At 40.1% G+C, this 21,265-nt stretch overlaps 1 protein-coding gene across 5 annotated transcripts in view; it reads right to left on the bottom strand.

The window, feature by feature from the left end:
- Window positions 1-21,265, bottom strand: part of arhgef25a (Rho guanine nucleotide exchange factor (GEF) 25a) — a 98,385-nt gene that overhangs the window by 23,676 nt on the left and 53,444 nt on the right. For 3 of the 5 annotated variants that reach the window (XM_057818435.1, XM_057818445.1, XM_057818461.1), the window contains 3 exons: window positions 17,107-17,414; window positions 14,114-14,227; window positions 358-491 (listed from right to left, as the gene is read on the bottom strand). In XM_057818435.1, coding sequence (XP_057674418.1) covers window positions 358-491; window positions 14,114-14,227; window positions 17,107-17,414 — 556 coding nt within the window. Of the gene's footprint in view, window positions 1-357; window positions 492-14,113; window positions 14,228-17,106; window positions 17,415-17,488; window positions 18,561-21,265 lie in introns of those variants that run through there. The other 2 variants (XM_057818468.1, XM_057818453.1) reach the window with 2 other exon arrangements.

Genomic DNA, 21,265 nt, shown 5'->3' on the forward strand with positions numbered 1-21,265 from the left:
TCAAACATTTGCGAACGTCTTCTGTGTCGCGTACGCTTCAATATTTGAATTAACAACATTTGTTGTTCAATATTGATTAGCTGCAGTTGCATATACGCACGTTCCATCTCCGATGCCATTGCTGTCAATGACCAGAGGAAAACTAAATGAATTCGACAAGTGGCATGGCGGTGAATACAGAGCAACGCGCTTCCTTGACACAGAACGTAGGGATTATGCCGTCGCTCTGCCGTCACAGAAACGCAGAAGCATAAATCAGCCTTTTGTAGTGGTAGTTGCTGTAAAGCATTTGAGAACCTCTAAAATATAGGTTTATAAGAGGCAAACTTGTGTTAGGACCTTGAAAAGAAAACTTACAAACTTTTCTCCAGTGCACTCTTCCTTTCCTCCTCTGTGTCAGCCACTGAAGACCATTGACTTGAAGTGTCATCCATCAGGATGGAGCCGCTGTCCTCTGGTACAACAGAGGTAGACTGAGTGTCCAGAGTGTCCTGGGGACACGGTCACAAAAGGACAATCAGTGAAAAGTGTAAAAAATATGTTGACACACCAATACAGTGGACTCATGTGGCCAATAATGTGCATGAGCAGCGATAAAAAGCAGGAGGTGACCCATAATGACGCAGGTTGCTAAGGTGACGACAAGCCGCACCGACACATGATGAATCGAGTGATAAGAAAATCTGATAGAGATTGTCACTCATCATCACTTGCAGAGAGATGGAAGGAAGAAGATGAGGAGATTATTATGAAAATTTCGTGGCGGAGCTGATAAATGAAGCTGTGAAGGCTCTTGATTGAGTTTTGACTTTCGAGGATGAGCCATACAATTACTGTAGAGCAGTACAGGACTGATTTATGACCACATAAATGTTATTTTCTTGTTTACCATCTGACAATTTGAGCCAATATGTGATGCATTACGAATATGGTATGTTTTGCTTTCAGATGCAGCATTTACGACAATATGTCCGTCCTTGGCTGTGAATGTATAAAGAGTAGAGCCCAAGTCGCTCTGAACTAAGTGACTGTGTTCAGTGCAATATAATGGCCTCCTTCTCATGCTGTTTTCCTGGAATTGACACAATTTCCTGAGGAAAAACATGGGAGTCCAGGGCTCCTGGAGTAGATTGTGTATGCAACTAAAATCGGTCTTAACTCAATAGTGCACATTGCTTGTTTTTATAACCCACTGTGACAGAAATGATCCTATTAAGAAGTTATTGCTCTATTTCTAGACAAGTTTATTCACATTCCTTTGATGGTATAAGCATAAATTTACAGCTGTCTGTCCAAATCCACGTGAACTGTCAGTCAAGTCTAGCAGAGCCTTCCTTTCTTAAAACAACACACCCAAAAGCTATAAATATATAACAAGAGGAACGCCCAGTATACTGTCCGATTCAGGAACGATTCATGAAAAAAAAAAATGTAAACGATTCCAACATATTCGATCCAATTCGAATTGATACGAAGTGAAAATTTAACCACAAATACTTTATGCTAAAAATAGAAAAACACAAATAATGTATGCAGTATGACTATAGTAAAGACTACAGTGTTAAAGCAATAATTGGTAACTTTTCAACCTTTATAAAATATCTTCATAACATTTGTGATAATATGTCGACCGACAACTACTCTTTTACGTATTGAGGGGATCTGTATTGCTTTTACCGACACTAATTAACCCCTTAACACCGAACGTGTCGGCAGCGACGCGTTTACGCATATCGTCTTTGAAGCATAGTCACGCTGTAATTACGTCACCCACGTGCCGCTGGTTGGTCTCGTCTGAAAGTGCGGAAGTTGATGTCCACACCAGTTTTTATTTGACGTCAATCGGCCAAGAAAAACGGGAGATAATGTCATTTGAGTTTTATAGTTTTATTGCACTCATAAATATGCATTAAAACGCTGCATGGACCATGTATCCATCTCCGTATTTCCATCATTTCTTGTCCTTTTTCAAAACTGAAAGCAGCAGAAAAGACTACCTATCCCAAGAGCCGTTGTGATGTCAAGAAGGACGAACCGAATGTGATCATTTTTAATAAATTTCCGAGCGAGGCGCCAACTATTGAAAGGGAGGCAAGCGAAGCATGCAACGGCCGGTTGGTTTGAGTGAGCGACTTTGAAACATGCAGAATTAATCTAAAACTACATTTAGCGCAAGCTAATGCATTATTTCATTAACTCAAGGAAGAAGCCGTATTTGTCGTTGTTTTCTTGGGATGAGTCGGCGTCTCGGCAAGTGGAAGTGACAGCAGCGCGCAAAGCCGCAAACGGCGAAAGAGTAGGCTGTGTGACGTTGTGTGTGACGCAGCTCCGTGACCTGTTCAAGAAGAAGCTTTATTGAGTGCGCAAAAAAAAAAAAAAAAACTTTATTGTGTCGCATGCCTGAAAATTTTGAATTGAACTGAACTACTTGTCAATATTTCTTAAAATACTTTTTTCCAAAGTTATACATATTTTTTCTTCACTATAATCTGTTCAATTTTTATGTAGACGTGTGTTCGAGAAGCTTGATTGCATGTACGTATATACTTTTGATAAGGTGATGGGTACAACACCTAACTTCACAAAGAGATATCCTCCAAACCCTTTTTGTGTTAGATGATATATATAATTTTTTCTCTCACTATTTTGCACTGTATATAACCTGTTTTGACCATAGTATGTGTAAAGGCCAAAAACGCCTATGACCATACCTGCTTTTTGTGTTGAATTGTCAAACATAAAACTATTCAATCTTATTTTTTTTCCATTGAATGTTTATCCAAACAAGTTGAATAAATATTATCAAGCTTCAAAACGGTTAGTCGAGCATGTTTGGTTGTCAATGGCACATCAACATTACAAATTTTGAAAAAACATTTCGGGATTTTTTTTGTCTTTTTTGGGTCCAAAATGTGGATTATAATTGGTCAGTGAAGAAAACAACAGTTTAGACATGGAGTTCAAGATGTCCTGAAAAAAGGGATCCAACTTGGCCATTGTAAACATTTTTTTCTTTGAAATATAAAGGCAACATCAAATGCATGCAAATTCGGCCAAACTAGGCGTAGGTGTTAAAGGGTTAACTTTGAGGAGGGTGGCAGGAAAAATATGAACTAATGTGCTGACTGCTTTACGGCATACGTCACTTTCCTCATTCATTATAAAGACGGAAGTCGAAGCAAATGCTTTTGCACGGATTCTGTAAAGATGGTAGAGCAACAAAAGAGACAAAAAGGTTTGTCTGAGGAGGGAAAAAAGGAAGGCGACCAGACTATACCCGCCCCCTCAACCAAACTCATTAACGCTGACGGGTTTGGGTAAGGTAGGGGGGGGACATATGGTTGCTAACCGTCATTTGCTATTTTTTAGCCACAACTGGATTAATTACCTTATTATTTTTCATCCTTCACACAGCCGCTGGAAACAGAAATGTTGTTTAATTCATCTGCAGGCAACCGGGAGATTGATTGATGGGAAACGCAGCGCTGGTCTTCACGGGAAACGCAGTCTTCCTTAAGGCAGTGCTTCTCAATTATTTTCTGGTACGCCCCCCAGGAAGATGTAAATGTTTCGCACACCCCCAACTCTCTGCCGCCACTGTAATCATTTTTCAATAATATTATGATTATGAGTACACCTCTGCGTAACATTGTGTCCTTTTTTCTATTAAACAACAAAAACTAACATAGATCAACTTACAAAAAAGTATAACTTTATTAACATTGTTTTGTTTGTAACAGAAAAGACTTGAAGCGCATCAATTTGCCTGAATTAAAGAAAAAAAGTCATATCCAAACTGTAAAAATACACTTGAAGTACATTTTTTGATTTTTTAATTTTGATACTAAAATTAAAATGTAATATAAACCCAAATTGATTGACAATAATAACTCATGAGGACAATATGCCAAACAACTTGACCGAAAAAACGACAACGAAAACGACAATGTCATTGGACAGAGGGACAGTTTTTATTTTTGCTGCAGGCAGTATGCAGTGGTGTGGGGTTATTTTGCACTGAGCATGCTAAACATTAGCCACGTTTACATGCTGACTTTTATTCATACCGATTCAAATCATTCCGAATAGAAATTTCACATCAGCTGTTTACATGTCACTTCATCTATTCCGATCCAGCGTTTACATGTGTCTGCCTTTATTCCGAAAGGACGTTTGACAACTGCCGTCTGACATGCGCAGATTAATCAAAACAAAGCGTCACGTTGCAAAACATGGAGATCGATCGTCAGATCAGCTGCTGTTTTAACTTTTCAAGTGGAAACAAAACTTCAGAATGACACGCCGTTCATTTAAAAAGTTGTGTGGGTGCGCTGTGCGTGTGCTTGGAAGCCATGTTGCAAGTGACGTTACTTACGTCACCAAGTGACGTCACCACGTCAGTACGGAGCATGTGCAGAAAGAACGCAACCAGACACCATTCCGCTTCCCTGTTTACATGATATAATTTTACTTCTAATCGGTTTGGGAAAAGGAATATTCCACCCCTGTGAATCGGAATGAAATTCCATTCGGTTTGGGCCTGTTCATTCCGAATGAGGTGTTTATATGGAACACATTTATTCGGTTTGAACAAATATTCCGATTGTAATTGGAATATTTGGCTCCATGTAAACGTGGCAATTGATCGCTGGTTTACTGAAGTAACACTGACAAAGCAGGACGATTTTTCTTCCAATGTTCGGCATGTTTTCGCTGAAAAAAAATTAAGCGGCTTATCAATGAGATTGAGGTCTGATGTCTTCAAGGGACGTCTTAATTGATTTGGGTTCCCGCTTTCCGCTACGAACATTGTCTCCCAATGTTATGTCCCAATGTGTCCCAATGATCTCCCAAAGTTAAAGCCAAAACCCAAACAGCCCACAAACAGCGCATTCTTGTCTGCCGGGGGAGAACCGGAGGTGAGAGCCGTCGTCGTAAACCTCCCAAGCCGGAAATGGCGCTTCTTGGGCGGACATGTGAGAACTAAAGAAGACAGTGGGTTGCTGCTTGAGCCCGGCCCGAAAATGGCGCACAGCTCTTCATGTGTCTTTGCCGCGTGCTCGTTTGGTTTAAAAATATTACGCACACTCTAAAAATGAGAGTGCCACTGCCACCCACTGAGTGGATGTGCGATTACAATTTCTCTATTCTACTACGGCAAAAAAGTATGTTCCCCAGGTCACATGCGCCACCCCGGGCCTCGCTCTGGGCCCCCCTGGGGGTGCACGCCCCACTATTTGAGAAGTTTACTCCTGGTGTTGCGTCACCAGTAGGTAGATGGCGAGATAGTGTAAAGCGCTTTGAGCGCCTTGAAAGGTGGAAAAGCGCTATATAAGTATAACACCATTTACCATTTACTGCCTTAAGGCAAAACACTACCGCTTTTGTCCACCGGCGTCGCTAAAATCAACCAAAACTGAAACGTGCCAATTGTTGCTTCAAGGGTGCCGCAAAACGCAATGGCGATCACCTGTCATCTAACATTTTATGGATTTCGGGCTCTGTAAGAATATTATCTAAAGCTAGTGAAATAGTGTGTCACCAGAGTATATCTGTTGGTTGTTCGTTCATGCTTACTACCTGCACGGCTGAAATCAACTGGTAAAGCCGCCAGTCCAGGAAACCGATTCATAGATGTAAATCCGGGCCGTCGGGCAATTCAAAGAGGTTTTTACTGATCTAGGTCTTAACAGACCAATGCACTCTGATTCAAATCGGTAAATCTCTTCACTTTACATCCAGCAAGTTTGCCAAGAATCCCTTTATTCGTTCTTGATCTTGAACACAGAACTGAATAGAATGAGCTCCTTCTGTAGGATTCACCTATGAGAGGAGATAATTAATTCTTTTGAATTAAGTAAAGACAGAAATATGGGTTTTTAACTAATTGGCTACCAAAGACGACGATAGCTCGTTATTCCTCACCAGGAGAATTTAAGTCTGGGTGACAGGTCATTTAGGCTTTCTGATCACATCCAGATGTTTTGTGGCAAAACCCACAGCAAAAATCTACACGTTCACCCCTCGGGTGCATGCTATGTTTTTTAACCAGAGGCCACATAAATAAGTAACGTTATATCTCTTTAACTCTATGAGACAAAGTCTTGGAACATTCTCTTTTTTATAAATGTGTTAAAATGTTTAACTTTCAAGTGAAAACAAAGATTTTTCCCTCAGGTTATGTTTCCTGGAGTGGCTTATATGAGGTCTTTGCTCATTTTGTTTTGATACCATTCATCAGGCATGCGGTCCAGATATGATGAAGTCATTCAAATATATTATCAGTCAGTGGTGGTTGGTTGCATCGCTGAAAGTTTGGCTTGGAAGAAGCTCAAGCTCGTTTTCAATGCTCTCTATGTCAGAGTCTGGGAAAAATGCATTTATGCCGCTTGTTGTCAGCACCCCCTGCAAGCTAAAGACCACTTTGATGATCTCACAAAAGCAGTGCCACTTATCTTACTTACTTACTCAGATATTAATCGGTTAATGTGTTATAATGTGGGTCAAAAGATGACTGCAAAGCAGGTGTATCACAATAACCATTTAAATACAGTCATTTTTTTGTGTCCAGCACACTGCTTAACAGTGCTATCAAAAAATGTTCCACTGACCAAGAAACCATAAGCAGGGATTCCCCTATATTCAACAGATTGTGGCGCACCGCCACACTAAAATGAAAGCCGCCACGCCTGGCAAATGAGATGTATTTTATTTATTTATTTAAATAAAAAAAAAAAATTTAAGGCCGCTTCAAACTAGCGGCAGCCGAGTGGGAGGAGTTCAGCGGACACCTATTCATTGTGTATTGTAGCCTAATGTTCGTAACTATGCAGGCCCCCCCTTAAGAGACGCAAGGGGAACGAGTAGGAAGAATGGGAGAACGAGCGAGATAGCGAGAGATAGCGGTCGCATGTCGTAGCAGCCCGCTGTTATTTTGTTATTGTTTTTCTTTATTATTGTTACCACAATAAAGTGGGTAAGCAAATACAGACTTCTCTCCTTCTTGCCCATATCCGGGGCATTACAATAATTTGGATCGGACTTTTCGGCGAAAGTGAGCGGTGGACGGCCGTCTTGGACGGAAAGCAAACTTTGACTAACTTGCACTGAGAAACTGCGGAGAGGCGGGGCCCAAAATAAAGCCTTGCTCTATTTTCAGAGCGTTGGTCACAGTAAACGATTTATCAGTTCAAGCAGAGTAAAATGATACATATTCACGGTACAAGAACGTCGTTTCTGGTTCCATCGATTGGTAAGAAAAGGCTGTTTGTACGAGTGACGTGTGGGCGCTCCCGTCAGGGGGGACATTTCACGTGGAGTGGCTATTTTTCGGCACAACACCGGCGCGCCAACTTCAGACAATTACGGCTGACGAAACTTTGATAAATGCGCCCCCCCCCACCCAAATTTCGCGAGCTCTGGGACACTCGAAAAATGACTCTCATACCTCTCCTTGCTAAGTTAATGGTACCTCGACGTGCCTTTGTGTGGAAATTTAGTTTACGAACAACGGGGAAAAAACTATTCACCTTCTCACCGAATCAAGTAAAACTCTTTACACGGCTATTAGAATTCCCCCAGTGCTCTAAATGGGTCAGTTGACAGAAGGACTGTTATTGTTGTGGTAATGTAGTACTTATGAGGGTCAAATAAAAGGAAAAAGGAGGACTACGACGGTGGTCTGCAACCCGCTCTTTAGCGATGCTTCGGAGCTTTTTTTTTTTTTTTTAAATGGAAAAAGATGGGGGAGGGAAATATATTTTTTTGTTTTAATAGGATTTCTAGGAGGACAAACATGACACAAACATTCTTTCAATTCATTAATATTGTAATGAAGTTAAACTTTTGGTGTCATCGTACAACAGAGTAGTCACGTGGTGCGCTATAGGATCCACTGCAGGGAAAATAAACATTTAATCATGAAGGCTAATTACGTATTTCTAGCCAACTTAGTCATTTCTATAGTAGGCTAATATAGCTAGTATCGATAATTATAAGGCTTGTACAAGGCTTTTAATTTTTTGTGGCTCCAGACATACTGTATCAGTTTTTTTTTTGGTTTTTTTTGGGGTCAAATATGGCTCTTTCATCAGTTTGGGTTGCCAACCCTGAGTCACTACGAGATGTAAGTCGTACTATTGCCACGAGAAAAAAAGTCGCATTAGTACATCGGGTAACGTAGCTGTAATCAGCTACTCATTTTACATACATGTACTGTAGCTGAGAGGTACAACATTAGCCTGGCTAATGAAATATTTCAAATATATCTTTGTTATGGTTCTTCTTGGGGGAAAAAATGAAGAAAAAAAAATTCGCTGTGGCACGACATGGTGAGGCTGTCCGACTCCGATGCAGCCCACCACCACAGCTTCAAAAAATCCTAGGGGAAACACTGCATAAGGATGATAAAACATGCATTTGGCAGGCAACGTGTGTGTTGTAAAGGGTGTGTAGATTAGAGACACTGGTGTTATAAAAAGAGCAACCGAAATAATGCATAAATAATGCATTTATGGTCAATGGAGGCAAGGAAGAGTAAGAAAGCACAGCTCTAAAATGACTGATCCAACACTTAATTGAATCTACCTCCACCTCCTCGTTTTCTCTCTTTGAAGACTGGCAGACGTCATCTTATTAGGGTCTTTTGATGTGTTGCTGAGACACAAATTACAATATTTTTTGCCTCCAGTGCTCAGATCTTTTAGGTGTTTTTTTACCTGCTCTACGTCGACTCATCTGTTCTCCGATCCAAAGTGAAAAACTAACAGAGCTGCTGGCATGTTCGAGGGAGACATGAAAGTGTTCTTTTTAAGCAAATTGTGTTCTTCTTAGTGTCATCTTTCGGCATATCTGCAACTATTACCTGCGCATCCTGTGCCCAGGTGCTTACTTTGCCAATCAATAAAATGGTTCATTTTTGATAACTGGTTCCCTGCATTTCAATAATTTGGGATTATTAGTTTGCATGCCTGGGAATTCTGTTCAGTGATTCGTCTTAGAAAAAAAACACCTCAGCTTTCTGATGTCCGTGTCAATCAGGGGAAACGTACAGGAGCTGCAGACATGACATCACCAGGAAGCAAATACCTGGTTGAATACAATGCCGGAGTGCAGAGTGGTTCTTCTCAATCGGTCAATTTCCGAAATTTTGTCAGAAATAAGCTCAATTTCCTCATTAAATGAGGAACAAACAAAGTCAGTGAAAGCTGTTTTTGACGGGAAAAAAATCCCTCCCAACCAATACGTCGTACTGTGGCTTAATGTGGATTGGTTGGTGATAAATGTGACGAGAAGTGCCATTGTCTGATATTTTTTTTAATCTTCCTCCCATGAAAAGTATATTAATTGGATCCTTCCCAGATTGATTTGTGAAGTGTTTCCATGTTGGATATAGTCAGTGTTGTTAACAACGTCGTTAGAGTATAAAGGCGTTATTTTTGTCATTAGTGCGTAATCTAATTAATTACTTTTCCCATCTTTGCAACGCTGTTACCGTTATTGAGGATGTAGAGGCGCGCGTTACTACAATTTGGTTGAATGACGCGGGGGACAAGGAGGGCGCAGAGCGGGAGGGGGGAGAAGAGAAGGGGGTCGGGATGGCGTTGCATACGCGATGCTAGTTGGCTCGGAGCGTTAGCATAGCATTTGCGTTCTCACTAGCATTAGCATTTAGCGTAGTGAGCGTCATCTTTAACTCTCGGGCAACTTTTTCTTGGTGTCACCCCAGTGAGTGAAAGCCGGACTCTTTTTTTCCTCCTCAGACAAAACTTTTTGTGTTGATTGTTGCTCTGCCAAACCTGCAGAATTCGCGCGAAAGCGTTCGCATTAACTTGTGTCTTTATAATGAATAGGGAAAAGGGGAAGTCACGTATGCTGTAAAGCAGTCAGCACACTTGTAGTTTTTTTGTGTGTGGCAGGGTTCCTGCCACCCTCCTCAAAGTTAATTAGTGCTGGTGAAAGCGATACAGAACCCCTCAAGATATATAAGAGGGGTCATTCAACTAGTTGTCAGTCAATATATTATCACAAATGCTATGAAAATATTATATAAAGGAAAAGTTACCTAGTGTTGCTTTAATATAAACATATTTTATGTGAAAGACGTGATAGAATTGATCCTGTAATAATGTATAGAACATGAAAAGTAACGTCAGTTACTTTTCCGTATAAGTAATTACCTGGGGTGAAAGTGGTTAGAATTTCTTGCCGGAACTCCCTGTCAAGAAGGCCGCCACGGAGCCAGAATTTTTTTTTTTTTTTTTTTGGGGGGGGGGGGGGGGGTTGGTAAACCTTCTCAAACCACTGAAATGCAGATAAAACTGCTTTTGGCACAGCTATTCCGATACCATATACAAACCAAAACATCATTTTCATTCAAAATACCCTAATATTTTTTCAATGATTTGCAAAATAAGTCAACAAAAACAGAAGTAACCACAACCTCTGTCTAATTTCCCCCCCACATTTCTGAAATGCAAATCCTCAATTTTAACTAGTTTAGAACATTGAATGTACATTAAAATTGAAGCTAATGTAAATGTTTACGTTTCTTTTTTTTTTTTTAATGTATTTATTAGGGCTGTCAAAATTATCGCGTTAACGCGCGGTAATTAATTTTTTTAATTAATCACGTTAAATTATTTGACGCAATTAACGCACATGTTCCGCTCAGAGGGTATTCTGTCTTTTGGTAAGTTTTACAGCAAGACTTTTTGTGCTGTCCAACAGCGAACTCTTGTGGTCGCTTTGTGACATGGTTTATTGTTTTCTTTCCAGTTCATTATGGCTGCACGACGTCTCGGGCTGATAATGTTGTGCTTCCAGTCGAGTTTAGAATTAAATTTAAAATACTTCTTCTTACATTTAAGACCATTAATGGGTTGGGGCCACCTTATCTCACCGATGCTCTGGTTCCATACCGCCCCAACAGAACACTCCGATCTCAGAATGCAGGTCTACTGGTAGTTCCCAGGGTTCATAAAAGTACTGTCGGAGCTAGAGCCTTTAGCCACCAAGCCCCTGTTTTATGGAATCAGCTTCCAGCTAGTATTAAAGAAGCCGAGACAGTCTGCACATTTAAGATTAGATTAAAAACGTTCCTATTCGACAAAGCTTATGGTTAGGCTAGTTGAAGTCGGAGTAGACTCACAGTTTAGTCTAAGCTGCACTATAAGCTAAAATGCTGGGGGCAGTACAGTCGCTGAGTTCTATCTCCTTTTCTTACTCTACCTACCACTTGTCTTACTTTATTTCTATTTTCCAATGTTAATATCTAGTTGTCTAGTCTCTTCATCACTAGTCACCCGGTGTCCCCTTTCCCCCCTTCCCTCTGGGGAGGGGCTATTTTTCAGCTGCAGCCTCCTGACTGTCCGGACCCCTGGCTGGATAGACGTCCTCGCTGCTACCCCCGTCTCATCTGACTAGAGGGACTTCTTCTTGCACCTTCACTCCACTGTATTTTTACGGACTATAATTTCGCTTGCTAATTCCCATTAGCCGTTCTGGGGTTCCTGTCTATCCGTCCTGGGAGTGGATCTCTCCTGACTGTGGTACTCCCCAAGGTTTCTCATTTTTCTCCCAATTGACTCTGGAGTTTTTGGAGTTTTTCCTTGCCGGCATGGAGGGTCTTAAGGATAGGGGATACCCAGGACTTGAACTGCATCTATTCATCTTTGTTGCTTCATTTCTAATTGTGTATCATATTGCCTCTGTAAAGCCCTTTGAGACTTCTGTTGTGATTGAGGGCTATACAAATAAAATTGAATTGAATTGAATTGCTTATATGATCCTTGGACAAGATTTGTCCGTAAGTATGGTTGTTGTAAAGAATGTACATATTATGTTAGTAAGCGAAATGTTATATTTTTTGTATGAGACGCTTTTTGTTTATGTTTAGTGAACCTGTATAGCGTGCTTAGCTAACGTTGTTGCTAATGCAATGCTTGTGTACTTTTTTTTTGTAGTTTTACGACGGTCTAAAGAGGACAATGGTTTGAGGCCATTTTATTAATAAATCAGATGAAAAAGGAAGAAGTCTAATTATTAAGGCGTCGTTCACTAGCTGTCTAGCTTTGGAAAAAGTAGACGCTTCGGAGTGAGGACAGCATAGACAGATTTAAATGACAGTAGAGTGAAATGCCCACTACAGTCCTTTTGTACCGTATGTTGAATGTATATATCCATCTTGTGTCTTATCTTTCCATTCCAACAATTTATTTTACAGAACATATATATATAATTTACAGAAAAATATGGCATATTTTATAGATGGTTTGAATTGCGATTAATTGCGATTAATTATGATTAATTAATTTTTCAGCTGTAATTAACTCGATTAAAAATTTTAATCGTTTGACAGCCCTAGTATTTATTTATTTTAATAAGGATATAACTAACATGCAGTACAGGCCAAAAGACACACCTCATTCAATGCATCACAAATGAAGGTCCCTACCCCACTGATAAAGCAATAAATTCCACTAGCCAACCCTGAAAAGGCATACCTGTGAAGTCAAACACCATTCTAGGTGACTCCCTCTTGAAGCTCATCAAGAGAATAGCAAGAGTGTACAAAAAGTAATCGCAGCAAAAGGAAGCTACTTTGAAGATACAAGAATATTATACATGTTTTTAGTTATTTCACCTGTTTTTACTAAGTACATGGTTCCACACATGTTCATTCATACGTCTTTTACGTTCAGTGAGAATTTACAATGAAACTTGATTAGTCTAAATAAATGATGGCCAGTAGATCAAATAAACAAGCCTCTTCAACTCTTTCCTTTCTCGTAAAGAGCTGATCAATTTTCTGTTGCAATGCTCTTTTTTATTGCATCAATTCACCAAGCGTTTTTTTTTTTTTTTTTTTTTTTTTTTAACATAGTGTTCTGTCCTCACTAAACGTGAATTTGTTTAGGTTGACAGACAGCAAAACGAGGCAATAGTGGATTTTTTAATTTGAAGCTTTTACTTCTTCACTTTTGACAAATCATAAAGCTGCAACAAATACATGTACTCATGTTCAAAATGACACACATATTAACAATAAACATTTTACACAAAACAATTGGTGATCATACGTTCCTCCAGTACGATCAATATGTAAATTTAGTAAATCAATTCAGCCCAGTCTGCATAATAAAGTCCGCTAGCTTAGATGCTACGGTTGCTAACATATTCACACTTCTCTCATAACAAATTGCTAAACATAACCAAGCAAACAGTATCTCCAAATTTAACTACAAATGCCAACACCAACCTGCATCAACTGAAACAACTTACAGCTTCAAGTGGGCCGAACCAGAGTAAGTAGCTGCCCCTTAGCCATGTCAGAAACATCTGCTTCTCAGTCATAAAAGCCAAGAGTTCAGACACACCCAACTCCGCCATCAGAGGACATCATTTGACAAAATACAATACTTTAAACAAACCATCACAAGTAGGATTTTGACAGTTGCCGTCGTATTTTAGGGATCAAAGTACCATCGGAACGGCGTTCCGGGTCGAAAACTCATGCCGGTACGGAGATCCGGCTCGTTCCGGTCCACTTTCACCCCTGCTAATTACTATTACATTGAGGTAACTGAGTTATTGACTCAATTATTTTTCTAACTGTAACTAATTACTTTTTAAAAGTAAGATTAACAACACTGGATATAGCAAACAGTCCGTCTTGCATGTCAGGTTATAAAGTTACAGTAAAGGAATCCATTTAAGTTAACAAACTGATAAGATATTTGTACCAATTCGTTCCATCCCTACCAAGAAGCGTGTTGTATTATTTCGAACTCCCTTGATGTTTGTGTAACACAACATATTTGAGTGTGGTTATGTAATATGCATTTGTGTTACTTTTCTCTTACCATGTGCTGCAATGTTGTTTGATTGTTTTTGCTTTATAAATAAGCACTGCTACCAGCAACAGAGTTATTCGCTGCATATTTTACTAAAATTCCAAGGAGACAAAGAGTAATTATGTCTGAGAACTCACTCAGAAAAGACCACCCTTAAAGGCTGGCTACAATTGTTTGCTAAAATGCAGTCAGACTTCCTCGAACACAAAGTTGACTACATGTGCAATGACTACAAGAGGACGTGGAGCATTTTTACAGACCTGCGTGTGAGGCAGCGATTTGCAGCCAATCAGCGAGTCGGTTATGTAACCAGGGGACTGGAGTGTCGCCGGCGACAGATCCTCAGGGCTAGCCAGGCCATCTTTCCACTCCTGCTGAGCACAAAAGCACAAATTCACGGGTCAGGTAAACAGTGTCGTGGCATCTTTAAAGCACCAACCATGAATTCAGATATGCTGATATGCTACTTCCCGTTGCAAGATTCAGCTGGGGTTTGTGTTAGGCTGCTTTCACACCTGCTATTCAGGGAGTAAATAAATACAGTTGTCTCCTTTTTCAATGAGGCAACATTCTGTATCAATATATCACATCCTGTTGACAGTTGAAGCCAGAAGTCTACATACACTGTTCACAAACACATTTCATTTTTTTCTCACTGTCTGAAGTCAAATCAGAATAACCCTCTCCTGTTTCAGGTCAGTAAAGATGACCCACTTTTGGATATTCACATATATTATCAATTGTTTGTTTATTTTGATGTATTTATTTTTTTAACAAATGCCTAAATTACTATTTTTTTATGAATTAATGTAAGCTTTGGGAAATTACTGGTCCTTCCCCAAAAAATAGCATATTGTGATAAAGTTAATTATTTTCTGTAAAGTACTAATACACATTAGACTTTCATATATTTTAGATTCATTACACACAACTGAAGTAGTTCAAGCCTTTTATTGTTTTAATATTGATGATTTTGGCAAAAAAAAGTCAAGAAAAAACAAAAATCACTATCTCAAAAAATTTGCATATCATGAAAAGACACTCTAGCTACTAACCTAATCATCTAAATCAACAAATTAACTCAAAACCCCTGCGAAAGATTGCTGAGGCTTTTAAAAACTTCCAACCTGGTTCATTACTTAAAACCGTAATCATGGGCAAGACTGCCGACCTGACTGCTGTCCAGAAGGCCATCATTGACACCCTCAAGCAAGAGGCTAAGACACAGAAAGAAATTTCTGAGCGAATAGGCTGTTCCCAGAGTGCTGTATCAAGGCACCTCAGTGGGAAGTCTGTGGGAAGGAAAAAGTGTGGCAGGAAACGCTGCACAACCAGAAGAGGTGACCGCACCCTGAGAAAGATTGTGGAGAAGGGCCGATTCCAGACCTTGGGGGACCAGCAGAAACAGTGGACTGAGTCTATAGATTAGAAACATCCAGAGCCGCCGTGCACAGGCGTGTGCTGGAAATGGGCTACAGGTGCCGCATCCCCCAGGTCAAGCCACTTTTGAACCTGAAACAGCGGCAGAAGCGCCTGACCTGGGCTACAGACAAGCAGCACTAGACTGTTGCTCAGTGGTCCAAAGTACTTTTTTCAGATGAAAGCAAATTCTGCATGTAATTCAGAAATTCAGGTGCCAGAGTTTAGAGGAAGACTGGGGAGAATGAAATAGTCCAGTGTCAAGTACCCACAGTCAGTGATGGTCTGGGGTGCCATTTCAGCTACTGGTGTTGGTCTACTGTGTTTTATCAATGCAGCTAGCTATCAGGAGATTTTGGAACACTTCATGCTTCCATCTGCTGAAAAGCTTTATAGAGATAAAGATTTCATTTTTCAGCACAACCTGGCACCTGCTTACAGTGCCAAAACCACTGGTAAATGGTTTACTGACCATGGCATTACTGTGCTCAATTGGCCTGCCAACTCTCCTGACCTGAACCCCATAGAGCACAGGTGTCAAACCGATTCCAGAAAGGGCCAAGTGGGTGCAGGTTTGCTTTCCAACCAATGAAGAGGACACCTTTTCACCAATTAGATCTTTTACATGTGTAATCAGTTTAACTTTGTCAGGTGCTGCTTGTTTCAGCAGGAAGTTCATTGGTTAAACTCTCTGCGTTGTATGGGTTGGAACAAAATTCAGCACCCACTTGGCCCTTTCTGGAATCGGTTTGACACCTGTGCCATAGAAAATCTGTGGGATATTGTGAAGAGGAAGTTGAGAGACACCAGACCCAGCACTGTGGATGAGCTTAAGGCCGCTATCGAAGCATCCTAGGCCTCCATAACACCTCAGCAGTGCCACAGGCTGATTGCCTCCCGCACGCCGCATTTAAGCAGTCATTTCTGCAAAAGGATTCCCGACCAAGTATTGAGTGCATAGCTGATATAATTAATTGAAGGTTGACTTTTTTTGTATTAAAAAAACACTTTTTGTATTGGTCAGATGGAATATGCTATTTTTTTTAGATATGGATTTGTGGTTTTTCTTGACTTTTTTGCCAAAAATATCAATATTAAAACAATATAAGGCTTGAACTACTTCAGTTTTGTGTAATGAATCTAAAAGATATGAAAGTGTAATGTTTATCAGTACATTACAGAAAATAAGGAACTTTATTACAATATGCTAATTTTTGAGAAGGACTAGTATAGGTAAGCGTAGTTTCGGACTAAATAATTTTTTCCAGCTATATTGTTTTATATGTATGGCCTTGGCATGTTATCCATGGAAATATTTAGAGTAATTATGACTTTACTACTACTAGTAGGTTGTGATAGGATTGTCCATAGGGTTGTGTTGCACAAATTTGTTAAAAAGTATTATCTAAAACTAGTGAAATAGTGTGTCGCCACAGTATATGTGGTGGTTGCTCGTTCATGCTTACTACCTACACGGCTGAAATCAAAATTTGACGAAAAAGGAGCATAAGTTTTGTAAACTAACAACCTCATGTACGGCAAAAAAGTGTATTTTCATCGCAGGTAATACTGGTATTGTTTAGAAAAGTCCCCGACTAAATTAGGGTCTCATTTATAATAGGCTCAATTAGAAGCAGGAAGAGTAAGCCCTTCTATTGCTCTTGTTATGCATTTCAACACACTAAAAACGTCTCTTCTAAAGTTCCCAGACAGCAACCACCATTGTTCCCCTCCCAACCAGCCTCAAGTTTACTTAAGCAAATGTTGAACAAAGGCAGGTGAAGCCTCGTGTGTTTGTAGTATGTGGCTGAAAAAATAACATTTTCATGCTCACCAGTTCTGTATGTGTGACAGGCAGAATTGTGAGAGGCTCGTCAGACCTCAAGGAGCTGCCCAGATCCTGGCTTTGACTGTGGGATGGAAGAGGTGGAGGCTTTCCCTCCAGTTTGCGAATCTGACGCTCTCCTTTGGCTGTGGCCCCAGCACTGAGCTTGCGAACGGGGTTTGTGAGCCATTTCTTTAATGTGCTGACGGAGCGCTTGGAGCCGGGGGAGCTAGGGGCCGAGCTGCTCGAAGCCAGCGGAGGCAGGGACGCCACTGAGGTGGAGATGCTACCCTCGCTGCCTGCTGCCGAATAGGAGTCTGTAGAGAGAACAGAAGTTAATCGCACCGGGCCTTCAAAAGTTGAATCAAGGTAAATCGCAATGCAACCTTACTTGCCATGTTCACAGATCAAGAAAAATTAAATCAATAAATCTAGGAACAAAACAGAAACTGAAGCAAAAATGAGGGCAGTGGTGCAGGTCGCTTAGGAGGTGGCTGGAGGACTGGAAGTGAGAGAAATAAAAACAAAGAGTGGATATATAAAAATAGCCTGCCCCCCTAAGACACAGCTGTGCTCCTGTGAGCTGACTCGCTGTTTACAGGAAGTCAACCATTTTCAGTTTGGATCCCATGATCAGATGAAAGGTGGAAGAATGTTCTGCTTAGTTCAGTCTAGAGATACAGTGTGGTGACTAAAACATTCCAGAGATGTTGTGATGTCAGATGTACAGTAAAGGAAGTGACAGTGAGTTGGCCAGGGGAAGCGGACATCCGCTTTTTATTCAATGGTGGGGGGGGGGGGGGGGGGGGATGCTTGCTTTGATCTGTTTGTTCTTTTTGTTTTTCTTGTCCCCAATTTCCATCCGGCTGCATCTCTTCTAACTCCAGCTGATTTCCTCAAGCTCAAGTATATTCAGCTCTTTCTTCAATGTGTGCATTCAACCACACTTTCATATACTAGTATGTCCATGAAGACTTTTTTTAAAAATAAATTTTGGGGGAAAAAAGTCTTTACCTATTACCTTTTTTCTGCAAACATTAATTTATCCTTTTGCTGCAACTTCAGGTCCGAGACCTCCAAAATTACTAGAATTGTTTTGTAGTTGGATCCGAAAAACATACCTGTGGTGTAAAACAGGTGTCAAGCTCATAAGGTTGCCACAGTTTAACTTACTGACAACTGAAGGATAAGCAAATTAAATAACAACTATTTTGATAGAATTTTTAAAATAGCATTTGGCTTAGAGTAACGCACCATAAGTACAGTAGGTATATATACACGAGGGATGTCCCCGATCACCTGATCGGAAATCGGGTCGATCGTAGCAATTTTGGAATCAAGTAAAAAGGATCAGGTTTTAAATTAAAAAATATATATATACAAAGTAATCCAGAAATACAAAGGCATTGCCAAAAGAAACAAAAATATATACGTTTTATACTCCGAAACACTCCCAGAAAAAGCAGAAGAGGAAGTACTGTAAAATTTTTGGAACTTTTGTTAAAAAAAAAAAAAAATCAGAAAAAAATCAGAAAAAAAACCTAAATACTTTCATGCCTTGAGTAGAGTTTTGTTAAGATTTTGCCCTTGTGTTTCTTGTCCATGTTATTATCCATTAATTTCACCTGTTGCTCCTTGTATCTTGACCAATCCGCTGCCTCTTGTATCAACCTCCTGGGTCTCATTGTCTATGCGATAATATCTCGTTAAAATCATGGTGTCTTTAATTATGCTCTCTCATGCTCTCACCTCGAGTTAGGGTTTAGGGGTTTAAAAAAAAATTAAATGCCCTCCTATTCAAAAAAGAAAATTGAGATACAGTATCAAACTTTCCAATGATGTATCACGCATGCATATAGGACAATTTTGAAATTTGGCCAAATTGGGGGTCTCAGAGCAGAACTTCAAGTCATGAGTGTTTTTCGCCATATATATTAGGGGTGTAACGGTACACACAAGTTATGGTTCGGTATGTACCTCGGTAGGGAGGGTCAAGGGGGTAGAGTTAATGCGCCTAAACCAATAATTGACATTATGGGGAAAAAAGACAAACCAAAACAGACAAAGAAGTTCTCATTGATCACGACTAGGAAGTTATGGTGAATGTACAGAGTGCGAAATACTGTATTTTATACTTCATAAGGCGTACAGGTCTCGACTTCAGGTAGGCCAGTCTATTACCCACACTTTTCTTACGAACTAACATGTGCAGAATGTGGTTTTGCATTGTCTTGCTGAAAATAGCAGGGGTGTCCTGGATGGCAGCATGTTTTTCAAAATTCTGTATGTACGTTTCAGCATAAGTGGTGCCTTCACAGAAGTGTGAGTTACCCAAGTCATTGGCACTAACATAAATAGCCCCATACCATCACAGATGCTGGCTTTTTATCAGCTCGCTTTAAAAAAAAAAAAAAAAAAAGGGTTGTTTTTGTCCTCTTTAGCCAATATGACACGGTGTCCCAGTTTTCCATAAACAACCTCAAATTGCGATTCTTCTGACCATAGAACAGTTTTCCACTTTGCCACACTCCATTTTAAATGACACCTGGCCCAGAGAAAACACCTTTGCTTCTGGGTCCTGTTTAGAAATGGCTTCTTCTTGGCACTGTAGTGTTTCATCTAGCAACGGCTGTGGCACGGTTTATTTTCCTTATCGACAATGGTTTCTCAAAGTGTTGCTGTGCCCATTCTGTGATTTCCTTTGCAGTAACATTCCTTTTTGTGTCGCAGTGTGGTTTAAGGGCCCGAAGATCACGGAGATCCAGTTTTTTGGCCTTGTCGCTTACAGGCAGTTATTTATAGGGCTGTAACGATACAAAAACTCACAATACGATTTGTATCACGATTCTTGGCCCACGATTTGATATTTTTTGAATGTGAAAAATATTTAAATTATATTAATACTATCATAGGCGGCACGGTGGCTGAGTGGTTAGCACGTCTGCCTCACAGTTCTGAGATCAAGGGTTCAATCCCGGGCTTCGGCCTTCCTGTGTGGAGTTTGCATGTTCTCCCCGTGCCTGCGTGGGTTTCCTCCGGGAACTCCGGTTTCCTCCCACATCCCAAAAACATGCATGGTAGGCTGATTGAACACTCTAAATTGTCCATAGGTGTGAGTGTGTGCGTGAATGGTTGTGTGTCTCCTTGTGCCCTGCGATTGGCTGGCAACCAGTTCGGGGTGTCCCCTGCCTACTGCCCGAAGTTAGCTGGGATAGGCTCCAGCACCTCCGCGACCCTCGTGAGGAATAAGCGGCATGGAAAATGAATGAATGAATAATACTATCATTTTATGGAACGACTCACCTGAAAATGTCATATTAATAGTACGCAAAATAAATAAATAAGTACTTAACAATATTCACCTAGGAGCAATTTACTAATTTAGAATAGATTTTTGACTTATTATGGCATGTTCAGCTATTTTGCATTTACAGTGCAATCAACTAATGCCTAAATATTGCACGGAGGTGAAACTAATCAATAAAGACCTGTGATAATACATTTTGAGTAGAGATGTCCCGATCCCTATCGATCGGGATGATCACGTCATTTTCAAAGTATCGGAATCGGCAAAAAAATATCAGACATGCCTTTTTTTTTTTTTTTTTTTTTTTTTTTTTTTTTTATAAAACCGTTTTCTAATTGTATTTAACGTTACAGACATAATAGGTTACACTCATCCAGAGCCTGTTGTTTAGGCTTAAGGTAGGGTTATCAAATTTATCCCGTTAATGGCGGTAATTAATTTTTTTTTTTAATTTATCAAGTTAAAATATTTAACACAATTAACGCATGCGCTGCACGATCCACTCACGCATTGTCGCATTCAATCTGTAATGACGCCGTTTTACCTATATATAGAGCTAAAAGGCAGCGTAAAATGAGTAGAGTGAATTTTGGCAGCCTTTGGAGCCTTTTTTTAATTAGCTAAAGCCTTACAATCCCTCTCCCTATGATTAGAAATATCGTGGGAAGCAATGTGGGGAAGAAAGGTAGTAATTGATTTTTTGTAGGCACGCTATGTTATTTCCCAACGAAGAGAAGATATATCAATTGGTACCACTACGCACAGTCATGGTTGCACTTCCCACCATGCATTTGGGCAGAACAGTTAAATGGCTACTGTATCGTTTACTGAAAGCTCAACAAATACACTAGATGGCAACAT

The sequence above is a fragment of the Corythoichthys intestinalis genome, chromosome 2 (genome assembly GCF_030265065.1).
Source record: "Corythoichthys intestinalis isolate RoL2023-P3 chromosome 2, ASM3026506v1, whole genome shotgun sequence".
NCBI lineage: Eukaryota > Metazoa > Chordata > Actinopteri > Syngnathiformes > Syngnathidae > Corythoichthys > Corythoichthys intestinalis.